The sequence below is a fragment of the Eutrigla gurnardus genome (genome assembly GCF_963514095.1).
Source record: "Eutrigla gurnardus genome assembly, chromosome: 7".
In the NCBI taxonomy this organism is placed as follows: domain Eukaryota; kingdom Metazoa; phylum Chordata; class Actinopteri; order Perciformes; family Triglidae; genus Eutrigla; species Eutrigla gurnardus.
The window spans coordinates 19,141,752-19,158,471 of record NC_139921.1 but is presented as its reverse complement, the minus strand read 5'-3'; the positions used below and the strand labels follow the sequence as shown (position 1 = coordinate 19,158,471).

The window sequence follows — 16,720 nt, the reverse complement described above, 5'->3', positions numbered from 1 at the left end:
ATATTTGGTGTACTGACGTGTCCGTTGGCCAGAGGTATGGGCTCCATGAGGTCGACTCCCTCGGCGTAGACCTGGATGAGGGAGAAGATGTCCCGGGCCTTCACTGCGTCACACAAGGTGTGGAGCCGCGATGTCGCATCAGGACACTTCTTCCTAGCGAAGCGCTTCTCGGTGTATTTGGCTGTGATGAAGTCTTTCCTCGCCTGCCTGGTTTAACACGTGGAGAGGCAGCTGCTCAGTTACAACCGGATCTTTAATGGTCTTCATGTTTGATTGTGTATTAAAACTCAACCAAACATAAGCCACCTGATCATATCTGCTCAATTAAAACACTAAATATAAAATATAGATTTGGCATTTTGGTGCTTGACAAAGTTTCACAATCAAAGAAAAAAACAGCCATAAAAAGTATCATACGTCATATCATACTGATAAAATAACCTCCTGAGGTGAATATTCTTTTTTTGATTATTTCTCATTTCATCAATCGTGCCTATCTGATATTTGCTAGTCATACTAAATCAATAATCAATCACATGTAGAAAACCTGGGACAATACTGGTTGAGATGTACCAATATGCGGCAGGGATTGTGTCAACAGTGGTTAAGTGTAATGCGATACGAGTGAGAAGAGAGAGAGTGCTAGAGTCCAGGGGGAGTGGTACGGAGGAGGGAGGAGGAGGCGGGGGGGGAGGGAGGATGGGTGACTTACATGTCACTAGCTGGGTTGGGTTTCACCACATTTTCAGCACTTAAACCAGCCTCCATGATTTCATTAAAGCCTGCATTCCCCACATTCTTGGCCAGCTGTAGAGTACACACACAGACATAGAGACACACACACATATTACACATTATCGTTATACTGGACTAGTTTCTACACCGCATGCATCAATTTAAAAGTGTTTGCCCGTCCAACTCACACCTCATGATGGTGCTGTGTGTGTTGATCTGACTGAAAGCGGTCATGCCTGGAAGCATTTAATACCGACCGTCCCGCAGGCGGTAAATCTCTTCACCAAACAGTGATTAGAAAAGCCATAAAAATCTCAGCTATTCTGACTGTGGAGACTTCCAGAGGTCTTGGAGGAGAGAGGAGAGGAGAATGAAGCCTGGGGGTGATGCTACACTCCTTCCTTCCCGTCTCTCTTGTCCTCATTTCCTTTCCTCCTCACTCCATCTACTCTAATCTGTCCTCTAGTCCAGTGTTATCCTGCCTAAAAATCTCCAGAGATTCATAGAGAAAAATCAATGTCATGGGCGCCAACAGTGATTTACCAAGAGCTCTGAGGTGCTGAGTACGTCCAGGGTGAGGGACTGGATCCTCGAGTAGTGCACTCCGAGCTCCCTGTGGATCCCTGAACATTCAATACAGGTGAGGATGCCCAGGTTGGTGGACAGCCATGTCGGGTCTGAGGAAGACAAGAGGAAAATTGTCAAGAGAATGGAGAGAAGAGGAGGTAAATGAAACGCGGTGAGGGAGGGAGGAATATGGGTGACACGCTGTCCTTGAGCAAAAAAAACACTAAAGTCATTTCTGCAGCACGTGAGCCAACTTTGATGTGTCCTTGTGGAAATCTGTGGGCTCTGGAAATTTAATAGCTGCCTGAAGGGCTTTTTACTATCTCACAGTACACAATGTCAGAGGAAAGTGGCTGAGCTCAACTGTAACTATGGCTGGCCTAGATGCACTGTGCATGTGAGGATGTGCTGTATGTGTATGCCCTACATGTAAAGCTATAGACACGTCTGCAGGAGGACATTTCATGGGATTTTAGGAGGGACTATATTTGAAAAACTGATTTAAAAGTCATGACAGAAATAAAAGGATCCAGTCTGCGGGACTTCCAGCACATTCCCAGCCAAAGACTTCATCATCATACCAAACCATACCAGTCCGTTAGCTCATAACTATGCATATATTAAAACCTTCCCAAAGATGCCATGCATTGTAGTCTGGTTTCTTATCTTCCAAGTTTTTGGAAGCCAAGTCTAAAGTCAAAGGATTTCCCATGATTTTAAAGTCAATATTTCCAGATAACATAACACTCTTTCCCCCTGGATTCCTGGGATTTCTCACCATTATTGAAATTTGATTATTACTGTCAGATGCTCATTGTTCCTGTCCCAGTGTTGGGAGATTTACATGATCAATCAAGTTACCGCTGCTGTGTGTGTCAAATGTGCACAGCACCACTCTCAATTTGGAAATGCACATGTATTGTTCCAGCTGCTGAGTGATGGTTACAGATATTTAATTAACTAAAAAAGGACATAATTCTCCCCGCAACAAAAAAAACACCACTACTGATATCTCTATAAAGCCTCAGGTTACAGTCAGTTAAGTGGTAACATAATTACTACATCTTAAGGTTTGAATATAGCTACAACAGTTAGGCACACACATGCTAAACATACCGGCTTCCCGCAGGTATTTCTCCCGGGAAACGAGAATGGAATTTGCCACAGTTTGGTTGCCATTAGAAACGGTGTGAATTTAGTTATTTCCTTGAATTAAAAAAAGGTTACTCCGAAATGTGGGATATCTGGGGTTCATTGTGTTTTCTGAAACAGTCTCCGCTCCTTAAAAATAATAAAACTAAAAATAATGAAATGATATATCATGTCTGTGCAGGTTGGTTTTATAACCACGGTGAATTAAAATGTTAAGTAAAGGTGGAATTCAGTCTAAAACTTGCAGTACGCGCTGGAATAAAGTCAGCAACAATGTAAAGTATACCCGATTTGTCATTAAAAAGCTTAAACATGCAAAAACCACTGGTGTAATCCTTTTTGTTCATAAAATCTCTCTTGGCCACTCACTGGGTGCCCCGCAGTCACAGCACACGTCGTTTCCCGTCATCCTCTTGACCTCGCCCAGGATTGCCTTGGTCAGCTCCTGCACGATGTTGTTCTCGCCAACATGCTGGTCACCTTTAAAGGCCTGATTCAACGCCTCCTCTTTGCTGTTCTGCAGCACCGAAATCCATCTGGAGGACGGAGGAGGAGGTTAAGGCAAGGCCAAGCGTCAGACTGGGTGTGAGGTAGGAAGTGTATGGAAAGTGGCCTGGGTGGTAAACAGGATGCACTTAGGCACAAGACTGCAGACACACAGAGGGAAGGAAGGAACAGGCACTCACATCTGACAGTCCTGGTCGTCCTCGGCCTGAAAGTGATACGTTCTGTCATCTGGAAAAAAAAGGAAATAGATGACACGACAGGGGAGACGAGTAGGGGAGGAAAGAGAGGAGAGTATGAATCGACAGAGGGCATGAAAGTATCCTGCTGACAGGTCAAACTGAGGGTAAACTGCTGATCGGGAAAACAACAAAAAACTCTTTTAGCTCTTATTTCTGTCTAGATGGGAATCAGCCAAAAATAACCTGGGAGGACTCTAACAGCACCACTGTAAATCATGTAGTATCTCTTATGTGTGTAAAATCTTCCCTCTGTTCTAATTTAATCTCTCTTAGAGTCATCTCTCTACTGTCAAATTAAAAAGGCTTAATATGAAATATAATGAATATAAAAATACTTTCGAAAAAGCGTTATGAGCTACATCTCACAGTAAGACCAGAAAAGTCAAAAGCCTGTTTTGAGCTGTACGGCTTAACAAGTTTTTAACAATTTCTTTCCCTTACTAAATACTGAAAAATGTCCATCACATTTTCTGGCCTGACTGAATGGGAGATTCATTTTCTGGTAATTGTCATCATTCTGTGCTGTTATTTCATTCTAGCATTAAAGTTAAATGCTAGATTGAGATGTGCCGATAAAGAGTTTATTTCTCTTTCGCTTGCTAAATAGAAAAATAAATCCATACTGCTGCTGTCTGGATGAATGGAGTGAATTAAAATGAGGTATTAGAGTACAACATATACAGATTAGGGAAGGAGAAAACAGGGAGCACAGACAGGAGGTCAGGAGGTTGACACCTAAGGTAAGGAGACGACAAGAGAGGGCTGAACTCACGGGATATGAGGTCGAAGCTTCTCTTCTCCTCAGGGTTGTGTTTTACCTGGCAGGTGAGCAGGTTGAGTTTAGCTGGCGGCCGGTTAGCCTGCCGGAGAGGGAGAGATGAAGCACAGGGAGGCAGGGAGGGAGAGAGGGAGGGTAATGACAACAATTTCAAATGAGAAAGACTGTTGTGTTTAACCGTATCTGACTGCTGCTGCAGCCAAATGAAACATCTGATAAGCCGCTACGTCTGACGTGACCCGCGGCAGCGAGAGGAGTCGACCGGGCCAGAGCTAAATCTTTATATGGGAACAAACAGAGTTCAAGTGGAAAGCGGCTCAGCTGATGTGGTGACGTGAGCCGAATGTTAACTCAGCCTGCTGCTTTCTGTTAATACATTTGTGGTTAATGGGTGAAGATAATGGCCGACTCAGGAGAAGGCCACTGCGGCGCGTGACTGAATGAGGCATGCATTAAAGTCTGTTCACATGTGTGCACGTTGTTTTAATCAGGACGAACACAGACACTAAAAGGCACTGGTGTTTACGTACTGTGCCGTGGGAGATGGTGAGGTATCCGTTCTTCGCTGTGCACTTCCTCTTCTGCCACACTTTCCTCAACCTGTGACACACAGAAGGCCATGTTAGTTAGTCACATACGGACTCAACGAGCAGACAGCTGTACAATACTTGATATGATCACATGTTGTAATGCAGGCTAGGCAGTTTATTTATATCCATGATGCCAAAAACACCAGCTTCTCTGTTTTTTGTTTTTTTTAAATCTTTGTAAACTCTTTGGGATTCTGACAGCTGGTCAATTAAAATAAGCAATTTGAAGACATCGCCTGGAGATCTGTGAAGGGCATTTTCACTCATTTGTGACAAATTATCCATCGATGACATGAGAAAGTAATCAGCTGGTTGAGTCATTATGAAAATAATCTTCTCTTTCTTGTATGAAAAATCCAAAATCATTTTAATAAATATATATATACACAAATAAAACTGTATTTATCCAAAGGCAGTATTTATATGTGAGGGGAAAACAGTAAGGAAAAACAAACAACCAGACAAAATAAAAAAAATTATACAAAATTAGTCATAGTGAAAAGAGACTATTAATATTTTAAAAACTCACCCGTCACTTTTCTTAAAAAGGTACCCGCTGCGCTCCGTGCCATGCTCCTTGTTACCCTGCGGCTGGTGCAGGCTGTAGGTGGTGCTCTGCCGCACCTGTGAATCCTGGGAAAACACACACAACACACACACACACACACACACACACACACACACAACACACACACACAACACACACACACACACAAAATCAGATAGTGACAAATAAATCAGCGCCTTTACGCAAATAACACATTAAAAACTGATAAAAAGGTGGGTGCAGCAGCAGCATGTAGGCTTTGCAGCTTAAAATTGCAGCCAAGTGGGAACCACTGAAGCATTAAATGGCTCAGATTTATGCTCTGCATCTGATTCTCCTGCTCCTCTGAGAATTTGGAAGTATGAACAACAATATTAGATGCTGTGAGCCTAAATCATTTTTGCACACATGGGGATAAGAAAAAAAAAAAAAAAAAAAAAAACGATGGGCTCTGAATCAGAATCTGTAATAGTAGATGGCAAAAAGTCAACAGCCAAGTTTCATAACTGCAGTGTAACAACACTTAACTGCAAAACAGGGCCAAACAAAAGGCCAGCTTTTTGTATGAGTGATGTCATTTCCTATCTGCAAACACTACGGGAAACAGAGTGGACTTCTGAAGGCAGGCGTTGACGCTGTTTAAATGACTCTATTGGCGTGTGCTGTTATCAGCAGACACACACACAGCCAACAGGATAATCTTGGAGGAGCAGGAATGCGATAAAATGTACAATGAAATTTAACCAAAGCATTGAAACATGGCGATGACATATTTGAGCAAAAAAACATATGGAGTGAAAGAACATTAAACAAAATTATATTAATTAATTAACTTAAATGCATATTAATCTAGCACTACAACTCAACCAACATTACAATGAAAACAGGATGCAAACAATCACAGATGTTTCTTTGCTCCAATAAATCCACTTACTCTCCTGGACTTGTTTTTCATGAAAGTTGGAGGCAGCGAAGGAAAGAAGAAAACAGTCTTCAGGTGAGACCGGGAGCTGCTGCAGCATATTTAATGGTTCTCTAAGCACAGGTTGGCCGGGGGTACGTTAAAAAGTACGTCCACTCATTGGTGGCGGAGGAAATGGATAATTACAATGCACATAGGAAATAAACAGAAATATGGAATATGCATTTCCACAAGAGATTGAATTAGAAATGTCACTGGACTCCAACAGAGTACCAATTAGTACCAATCATAAATTACAGTAGTGTGCGAGTGTGTTCTCCTAGTCTGAAAAGAGCTGAACGTTCAGGACTCAAATATAAACAATTTTAGGGCAAATATATAGGAATTATATTCAATAACATTCAAATTCGATATTTGACCGACATGTTCTTTGGCACTGAAAGGTAATAGAGGACCTTGTTTGTGTGCCGTTACCTCTTTCTGCTCCACCTGCAGCGCCGTCTTGAGGACGTCCCGTAACTGAGTCAGCTGTTTCCTCTCCTCGTCCTGCACCTGCTTTATCTGTTGTTAAGGAGCGATGGAGAAAACGGGAGAAACACGATGATGTTAACGTGTTAGAAATGTCACCGTCAAGTGAAGGAGATCCCAGAGGCGCCTGGTTTTCTTACCGTATGCAGATCCGTGGCCAGTTTTTCTATGGAGGGTTTCAGGTTGTCCACAGCTTTCAGGCCATCTTGAAAGAAACTGGACAGGAAGCACGTGGATTTTACATAGCAACACATAAATGCACCATTTTGGGGACTGCGAGTGGCTTTTATTGCATAAACTGACACATTTCCTTGTAGGTTTCGTTGGTCTTACTTGCACTGTGCGTGGAAGTACTTGATGAGGTTCTGCAGCAGGTCCACCCCCTTCTTGATCTTGATCTCATTGACTTTGAGGAGATACTGTAAACAGATTTATTTAGAGACGGGGTTAGGCCAGGTTCAGTCAGAGGAGACCGGCAACTCGGGCTCCATCTCAAACATATGCATCTCTTTCATCCCATAACCAGAAGTCTTTATCTTTCAAGTAAAGCTTCATTAAGTGAAACATCAAAGAGGTCCAAACACATTCTGAAATATACGATCTAAGTGTGAAAGACCTTTGCGAGTTGAGTTCCATTTGTTATATTTTTTTTACCATGCACATTTCACTTTAGAATTAAATATTATGAAGTACCTGTTAAGTTGACGTATTTAAACGAACTGTGATAACCATGCCATTCAGTCAGGCCAGGCGTTAGTCGACTTACCTCACACATCTGCAGCTGGAAGAATCTCCTCTCCTTCTCCATCTCCTCGGCAATTTCTGCCCCGCTGATTTCCGTCCGGATCATGCCGTGCTGCCGCGCATGCTCCTTCTTCTCCTTCTCTATCTTGGTGCTGGTAGGAAGTGACATCACAGGGGGTCAAAGAGCACACAGCACATCCATGACAGCACCATAAATGTGTGTATGTAGGGGAGGGGAAGTGTGGTTTTGTGTAAAATCAGCCCTACTGCTATCTGGCAGATAGAGGGGTGACGTTGGCTGCCTGAGAAGTCTCTGGTCTCTAATGGTTATAGGTTAGAGATGCTTCGTTTTAGTTATTAGGTTAGAAACTACTGCGATTTTAGAGGGTTTATGGTGTAACAATAGCATCAACGTGTCTGTGATGGTTTATCCAAGCCATCTAGGTAGTAAGGAGTCTTCAAATTTCAAAAAGAAGACGTGCAATATGTTTTTTAAAGTTCTGTTGGGCAAGGTAACCGTGGCATTTAACCCAGTAGGGATATATCCTCATTGGTTTCCCTTCCAGATGACGCAATTAAAGAAGCCAATCAAATGGAGAGCAAACCTAGTACAGGATTTCCAGATGCACAATGTACTGAAATAAAACACACATTCGGCGAAATGCACCAATTCAAATTAATTAGTTGGGGAAATAAAGATGCGTTTTCCTCGACCTTCTTATATCAAGGAGAGGGGATAAGTTGCACCAGCCTCATCAGAGCTTTTGGAGGGTGTTTCTTGTTGTTTCTCACTGATGATGGCAATTGGAACCGGTACATGAAGCAGACAAAAATTAGAAAGCAGATGTCAGCCAGTGGAAAAAGACTTAACTCAGCAGTCTTCATTCACTGAGTGAGTATCTGTTATAGTGATGATGATGATGGTATAATGATGTGTCGGTATTATCATGTAGAGATGATTAAGGTTAGGTGTGGGTTTAGAGTTTTTATAAAAGGGATTGCACGGGCAAATGAGCCAAGTAGCTAAAGATTGCCGCAATATTTCACCATATTATCTGACAGACGGAATTCAGGGCTGATTTTACACCAAGACTCTGCATACAGTATCTCTAACAGGCAATAACGACAACACACCACACACAGACACAAACAACAGAGGGGAGGCACCATGGCAGACCATGCAACAGGGCATTATTTTCCATATGCTGTTTTTCTGACAGCATATTCTGAGTAAAAAAAAAAAAGGATGCAGCAGTTTGTTCCCTCTCTAGGACGAGAGTGTCGGTGTCAAGCTGTCCAAGAGCTGTTCAGCCTGATTCATGTGCAACAAGACAGAAACCACTCCCTCGCGTTCCACTGTGTTAGCCGTTTGACCTGAAGCTCGGCTTTGTATACAAAAAGGTAATTCCACAACTCAACTAAAAGGATGCACTGGCCATCTTCTAAAACTAGTCTTCATGGAATTGGCTACTGAAGGAAGACACGTTATTTGCTCCCTTGCCAAGAAATAGATGAATACCATAACTTGCTGTCTTTACCCTTTGTTTTTTGTATGTATGAATTAAAGAAGATATAGGTGTTTATAAGTGAGCTTGAGTTGTACTGTTAGGTGGATTTTGTTAGCTTTTGGCAGAGCCAGGCTAGCTGTTGCCCCCTTATTTCTGTCTTTATGCTAAGCTAAGTTAATGGTCTCCTGGCTGTAGCTTCATATCTCAAAAACAAATAAGAGCGGTACCTATTTTTCTACTTTCGGACAGAAAGCAAATAAGCGCATTGTCCAAAATGTCAAATTATTCCTTTATTATTCCTTCTCAACTGCTCCCTTTATATCATGATTCATGATGTTGCACAACTTTTAAAAAACAGGAAGCAGAAGACAAATTCTTCTCCTGTATTATTGCTGTTGCACAACATTTAGTGTTTTGTGTGATTTGGCATGTGTACAAAGGCTGTGGGATATGGTGCTGTGAACAAATCCTAACTTTGACTTGAGGTTCCAACGGTTCTTTTGTCTTTATGCAACGCCCCTAAAAAAAGTGGTTTTGCTTTTACCGTGGTAACCATCCAAGACATGGTTGGATCAGTGGAGGAAGTCCCGACACTTTTAAGCTCTGGTCGTATATTTGCCATTTTGCCAGTGTGAACGAGCCAAATTTCATGTCATTATGAGAACACTGTTGGCCTTTGTCAGCACATGAATTTTCAGCCCTGACAGCGTTACAGCATCATCAGGGCTGCCACTAATAGAGAGACACATGTTAGCCAGGCTGTTTGGCCGCCAGCCAAACTGACAGTTGTTCAACTGATGAGCGCGCTTTGAATCCATTCACTTTCAGTCCCATCAGTTCAGGAAGTGATTTGCCAATTGGGAAATAAAGATGGACGGAACTGGAGTTCTTTTGAAGATAGATTCCTGATTCAAATTTAGCAGAGATTTGTCTGATCGCAGTGACTACAATCCCTCTTCCTGAATTAACAGCATTCAAAGTGAGAACAGCCGACCTGATGACTGAAAACAGAACTTACACTCGGGTGTCGGATGCAAAGAGCTCGCAAACCAAATGAGGGGGATCAAGAAATCAATTCTCTGGCGAGACAAAATCATCTCTTTGTGTCCGACAACAGCAGAGAGATCAGAGAACATAAAGAAGACCGTCGACAAAGAAGAGCGGCGAGATACATTGGGGGTGTTTGGGTGCGTTTCCGATCAGGCAGAAAACTGGACTCTTATCGATGGCTTCTGCTCTCCATCAATAGAGTCAAATCATAAGAATAAGTTGGGACGGCCGAGGAACAGTGGCATAGCATCCGGCCGATCTCTGGATGTCAGTACAAAGCCTGCACTGTCCGATCGAAGCGGTTTGGAGAGAAGATGTATTACCCTTTCAGTAAAGAATGTCCTTTGCAGCTTGAAAAATATATGAAAGTGCTATAAAAAATAAAGTCATGTGTTCTTTGCATGCACAATCACGGTGGTTTGACAGCGGGAGTCGTGTCTGTGTGTGCAGGTGGAGAGGTGACGGTGAGGGCTGGTTATTCACATTATCAAGGATGTGTTGACAGACGATCACAGGGGGGGGGGGTGGGGGGGTTAGAGGGGGAGAGCGGTTAGTCAAGACAAGACACATACTGCACATTTCATTTCAACATACTAACTGACACATGTCCGGCTGCAAATATGCAAGTTGGGACTTGTTTGTGTGTCGTCTGAACGGAACCATTCAAACTAATGAGTGCTGTGTAATCACATGGTTTTGGGTTAGCATGTTGCACCCTTTTATTCAATTAACTCACAAACGGGTTCTATTCATGGGAAATAAATTAAAAGCTGTTGAGTATTCATATTCGGTTTCTTACACTTTTGTTTCGTAGTCCTTCCAGGCTTTATCAAAAGGCTTTTTCAGATCCTGTAAAAAAAACAGAGTTTAAATTATAATGTACTGTTGATAAGACAGCTTCTAAATGGACCTTGTGGTGAGTTTCCTTTCTCAACCACTAATGAACAAAGCTACTATGTGTGTGTGTGTGTGTGTGTGTGTGTGTGTGTGTGTGTGTGTGTGTGTGTGTGTGTGTGTGTGTGTGTTGGCACATTGTGCTTCATCACAGTGTGAATCAGTAAAGTGAATCATCCTCCTCACAGATGCAAAGCAGCCTACAGCTGTCTCAGCATGGAGCTGGGTGAGGTAACTGTGGAGAGTTTTGGGGGAACTCTTCTTTGTTTTTTGGCATTCATTAACGCACTCCAACGCTGACAAAAGGGAACGCTGATTTCTCATCATCGTGTGTGCCTTTTCAACAGCTGCTCGAGCAACACACTTGATTAAACAACTACATCCCGAACACTGCGGCGCAGATTACACAGCAATTGTGACAAAAAGCAACTGTGTCATTCCCTAAAAAATACAATTCAACATAATGAATCGCAGCTTGTGGCTTTTAGTGCATTTTTTAGCACTCCAGAGAGGACTGTGATCGCGCTGTTGACCTCCGCTTCAACAGCAGAGAAGTGGCGGGCTCAACCTGTTAGCCCACAGGATCATGGTCTGGTTGACAAAGCCAAGAAGCACTCAGCCATCCAGTCAACCAGCTCAAGGGCACCACAAGAAATAGAGCGTAAAAGACTATAAATACAGAGAAAAAAAAATTAACGAACGAGTCAGTGAGGGAGAAAGGCCAATGCAAATGAGGAAGCCGCTAAAAGAATGCACTTCAGGTCAAGAGAGAAAAAGAGAGGGTGAGTGGAAGGAAATGTCAGCGCCAGAGAGAAAAAAAGAGAGAAGAAAAATGGTAACAATGGCTAAAAATACCAGAATCAGGCATCGCTGGGCAGAGAATGGCTAAGCAGAATAGGCCATTGCACGGGGCAAATCACTCCCCGAGAGACCAGCGAGCTCTTAGCGTCTCGATTCGCTGTCTGGTTGAAGGACGAAGGAGGAATGTCATGCCCTTGACAAGGGCCTCCATTTACACATGCATCACCTCTTCCTACCTAAGACCACACATGTCCAGGAATAGCAGTTCCTGATACACATTCCTCACACATTTCCCCACTGCAGTAATGAATGCACAACCTGGGCAGCAGCAACGAAGGCAGACTTTAATTTGGATCTGTGGTACTTTTGGGTGTGAATACAATTAAAGGGCCAGATCACACAAAGTACAAAAAAAAAAGTAATCTCTTTCCTCTTTTTTTTTGTAAGACAAACTGTTCAAAAGCCAAAGCAGTTCAATTTACCATCTTAAAAACACAATTTAGCAAATCCTCACAGCATCAATCTGGAACTGAATAATTGATTTCCATTTCTCAGATTAATTCTCATCCAATAAAGTAAAACAAATAATGACTAAACATTTCCTGGCTAAACAAGCTCTGCCATAAAAGGAGTGGAGGCAGACAACTAAGAGACAAGACATTTCAAAACCAGAACAAATGAAACCAACATCTGCATAGTTAGATTCACAGCACTTTAAGTAAGTGTGCTCTGTTCTAATGTGGCCGGGCTTAACAGTGATGTTTTAGTTGACAGGGTGTTCAAACTAACGATCGATCGATAGTAAATCGGCTCTTAAATCAAACCACAGTGAGCATGAGACAGAGTGCTGGAGCCCAAAGTGCCCCTCCACACACTCCTTCCCTACACAAACACTCTGCAGAGTCTGCAGCAACTACCCAGACACTGTAACGGAATAGTGATACGCTGATATGACTCACGGCCGGTTAGGAACACAGACCGGTCAATGAGCAGAGGATGAGGGGGTCGGCTGCTGGCGTGACATCATGCCGGCATCCACTCTGAAAGTCCCATGTAAGCGGAAAGGTCTCGTGGACTCAGCACTTTTTTCCCCCCACTGACCGGAGTGTGTGTTTATCTTTAGTAAAAACACAACTGGATCTTCCAGGGACCCCACCCCAGCCGTGTATGCTAGAGCTGCACTAACTGAGCTGTATCCTGACAAATGTTACAACATGTCTGTCGAACAAAAGGGATTTTACAGAACATGAGGTGGAAAACCGGTGGCTTTTTATCCGAGTTAAAGCAGTGACAGGTTGCTAGGTGGTAGCCCTCTAATCACACGGCCATTAGCGGCCGTCTCCCTCCGGGTTAGTTCATCGCGCTCATTGCCGACGACAGCACAGGCAGAATATTAACAAGCTCCGAGGGAACAACGGCCACCAGAAAGCCATCAAGTCCTGAGTTAAATCAAACAAAAGAGCCGGTGGCTATTAAAGCTGCCACACAGCTGCAGTAATTGCAGGACGTTTTCAGAGATACCAGATTGCTCTTTTCATGCATTGAAAGAAAATTAAATATACAGAAGACATTTATATGCGGAAGAAGCGTTTAGTCATCAATATTGATGCTCATTTTTCTCCACAGACTGATCTTTTAAATCCATCTCTCTTCCTCTAATGACGTCCATATCAACATGACTTCATCCTACTCCTTCCTCCTCTCACTGCAGTCTAAACAGCTCCCATGCAGGTCTGGACTGCTTCCTGCTTTCCCTCTCAGGTAGTTCCCCTGGGAGAGGACCGGAGTGAAGGAGCAGGATAATGACAGAGGAGGAGGATGATGAAGAGGACGGGATGGATATGGGAACAGCCTTGGGCTGTGGAGGTGAGCAACAGGTTGGGACCAGACATAATCCATCCATTAGTTTCTGGATGACTCTCTCTCCCGACACTGAAGGCTTAATTTTCCGAGGTTTATTGACGTCGCAACAGTGGCGACATTCATGCGAGTGTGTGTAAATGTGTGTGTGTGTCCTGAGGTATAACAGAACCAGCAGCTCATTAGCCCCTCTGTCATTGGGCTAATGAGAATCATCAGAGAGCTAATGTGTAATAAGTGGGTAAGCGTTACAGATGTGACTGGCTGCCGGAGCCAGAGTGAGGGGGCGGACGGCGGCGCAGAGTGAAAGAGTAGAGGGGGGGATAGAAAGATGGAGAAAGTCAAACGGGGTTAAGAAAAAAGACTATAAAGTGAAATTGTGGAAGAAAAATGCACATAAAAGGATGAAAACATTACATTTTAGACGCATTAAAAGAGCAAGAGAAACAGTTCAGAGGTCAAGACAGAGGCCAAGATTGTCACAAGGACAGCTGCCGTTTCTATGGCAACCAGCCTCATTAGAGAGCTGGCTTATAATCGCATCATACCTCAGTGGAAGCCGAAGCCAATCATGTGCCTGGAGAGTGAAAGGTCACAGACTGCCGCGGACAGTAACGAGTGCTGATTGCATTACACAGCTGCAGAGACTGTTGACTGTGGTCTGTCTGGGTTTGGTCTGGTCGTTGGATGCACGTGACTGACTGACTGACTGACTGACTGACTGACATTTTGTTACTAATTGTTACTGATGAGGAAAGTTCCTGGTGTTAATATAAATGTGGGCAGTTTAAGGGGCATCCTGGTGGCCCGGGGTCTTAAGACACCACAGACCACAGTTGAATGTCGCCCTCCATATTTCTCTCCCCTCGTTTCCTGGGATACTATCATCTCTCTAATACAGCTTGTTGTTAACCTCATTAGCGAGGTTGCTTCGAACCACTTTGAGCCAGCAAATTAAACCTGCACTACAAACTCCATTCATCCACTCAGATGACACTTCCTGTGCGGTAGTAGAGTAACACGAGGCCGTGCCGTTTTCGTTGCCTTACCCCTTTGACTCCCTTCAGGTCTCCTTTCAGCAGGCTGTCCAGAGGGAAGGTGATGATGTTGTTCATGTTTTGGAACTGGAGGAGGGCGAGGAGAGGCATAGATAAGAGTTCAAGAGTTACGTCAGAGGATTTAAACCTGCAGGAGACAGAAAGTCAGAGGCGCCTGACGCCATTGAGGTGTAATCCTTTTAGTGTGTTGTTTTAGTGTGTGTGTGGGGAAAGAGCTGAATGACAAAGGGAGGCACTCAAGCTAAAAGTTCACTTCTTTTTTCTTCAGTAAATGATGGTGATGAGAGGCTGAATGAGCTAAACAGCAAACAAAATTGCGAGGAAATTAGTTGATTATATTTTGCTCGTCTCTGCTATCCCTAAAAGTTTGCAGCATCTTTTAACGACTAAGAAATGGGATTTTCACATCATGAAAAAGACAAAATTAACACAATCCTTTGTTTTCACGTTACTGCAAGCTTCTGTGTGTAATGCTTCATATGAACTCTAGGACACAAGACTAGGACCGCAGAGATTACATCTTAACATCCAGGTCAGGCAGCAGCTCGTATTTCTTTAATATAAGGTGTTGAGATAACACCAATATAACATCTCGAGCTCCCGGTCTCGCCGTGAGTCGATACAGTGTCCAGGGTGAAGCGACAGACCTCACATGATGGTATCAGATTTCTAATAAAGCTTTGGCCTCAGTAAAAACAAAAACCTGGCTTTAAGAGATCAAGTTGAATTAGATCCAGCAGATATTTGATGTTGCAGCATCTCAATTTGGCCGTCTCGATGGAAAAACTAGACCTACCTCCCCGAGGGCTTTAAGTTCCAGCTGGACACTGTGTGTGTGTGTGTGTGTGTGTGTGTGTGTGTGTGTGTGTGTGTGTGTGTGTGTGTGTGTGTGTGTGTGTGTGTGTGTGTGTGTGTGTGTTAGAGACACACAGCGACTCAAGGGGATTGAGAAAATGAAGGGAGGAGAGGATGGAAATCTTTCTTTGTCCCGGACGAACACACAAATACACACACACACACACACACACACACACACATACAGCGTAGACTCACCAGGTTTTTGAAGAGCGCAGTGAGCTCCTTGGTGAAGACTGAGAATTTGAGGAAAGCTGAACCCAGATCAGGATCATCTCTATACACGCAGTTTTCTCCAAACTTCTCCAGGGCCTGAGTGTACTGCTCCTCGTTCTCCACATGGGCTGAAAACACACACACACACACACACACACGCACACACACACACACGGACACACACACGTACACGTCAGCTTTGACAGGTTGTAGGAATCAAACTAAGGGCTTTCACTCTCTGATCGTTACAAGTCAAAAATCAATCACTGGGTATGAATAATGTATGGTAGTCCTTCAGTGAACAAAGATCCACTTTTCCGGCTGGTTGATCCTCCCATTACAGCTCAGAGTTTTCCCAGGTGGTAAGAGCTGCCCACCACTGATTGGGCCGTTTGTCTCTACTTTTCCAAACTTTTATTCCCACCACATTGCATCCGCCTGCTCTGATGAATGAGTGCAAAACACGCTGCGATGTGATCTTAACAACTGTGATCCTGCGAAGCTGTCTCACAACGGTGGTTATCAAGTTGGTTAGTCGACCCAGGGTTTCTCTAGTCTGTTCAAAAGGGCCGGTGTTTGCAGCATATGACCAGACAAGTCTACTGGCGGCAGAGCAGCGTAAACTATAATATTAGACAGATACCAAAGACGTTTAAACACATAATCCAGCTGCCAAATGAGGGAAGGTCAGGTGGAAATAAATCACAGACTGTGTGAAATGAATGTCCCATCTAGAGCCCAAATAGATCAGACTATAATTGCATTCGTGTATTCCATTAAATGAATGTGTTGCTTGGATGATTTCTTATAAAATAGAAGATGCTTTATTCACCTCCTTGGGGAAATTATGGTATGCATAACAATATTGTAGCATTATTCTTTCACCGGCAAACCCGGCAGAATATCGAACTTGTAGAAAATAAAAAAACAACATATATTTTATACAGATATAAGAACATTTAAATAGTATATATTTTGTTATTTGCTCCCAAACCTGTTTTGCAGATTTTAGAATGTCATATACGCCAAATACAAACCCTGTCAGTCACCAATCAGGGGGAAACCCATATAAACAAAGCAGTGAGCGACATCTCCGCGCGTGGCTTAAGTAAAACTACCACAGAGTTAGGCCAAGATGATTCCACTTCATTCACTTCACGCCAGAATAA

The 16,720-nt window shown here is 43.3% G+C and overlaps 1 protein-coding gene across 2 annotated transcripts in view; it reads right to left on the bottom strand.

Moving 5' to 3' along the window:
* asap2a (ArfGAP with SH3 domain, ankyrin repeat and PH domain 2a) overlaps positions 1 to 16,720 on the bottom strand; it is a 46,318-nt gene that overhangs the window by 8,764 nt on the left and 20,834 nt on the right. The window contains exons 3-17 of one of the 2 annotated variants that reach the window (XM_084014005.1): positions 15,534 to 15,679; positions 14,472 to 14,546; positions 10,667 to 10,716; positions 7,332 to 7,461; positions 6,899 to 6,984; positions 6,706 to 6,781; positions 6,512 to 6,598; positions 5,098 to 5,201; positions 4,509 to 4,578; positions 3,973 to 4,060; positions 3,141 to 3,189; positions 2,824 to 2,990; positions 1,279 to 1,412; positions 713 to 807; positions 18 to 207 (exon numbers count right to left, since the gene is read on the bottom strand). In XM_084014005.1, the coding sequence (XP_083870131.1) occupies positions 18 to 207; positions 713 to 807; positions 1,279 to 1,412; positions 2,824 to 2,990; positions 3,141 to 3,189; positions 3,973 to 4,060; positions 4,509 to 4,578; positions 5,098 to 5,201; positions 6,512 to 6,598; positions 6,706 to 6,781; positions 6,899 to 6,984; positions 7,332 to 7,461; positions 10,667 to 10,716; positions 14,472 to 14,546; positions 15,534 to 15,679 (1,547 nt within the window). Of the gene's footprint in view, positions 1 to 17; positions 208 to 712; positions 808 to 1,278; positions 1,413 to 2,823; positions 2,991 to 3,140; positions 3,190 to 3,972; positions 4,061 to 4,508; positions 4,579 to 5,097; positions 5,202 to 6,511; positions 6,599 to 6,705; positions 6,782 to 6,898; positions 6,985 to 7,331; positions 7,462 to 10,190; positions 10,293 to 10,666; positions 10,717 to 14,471; positions 14,547 to 15,533; positions 15,680 to 16,720 lie in introns of those variants that run through there. The other variant, XM_084014006.1, reaches the window with a different exon arrangement.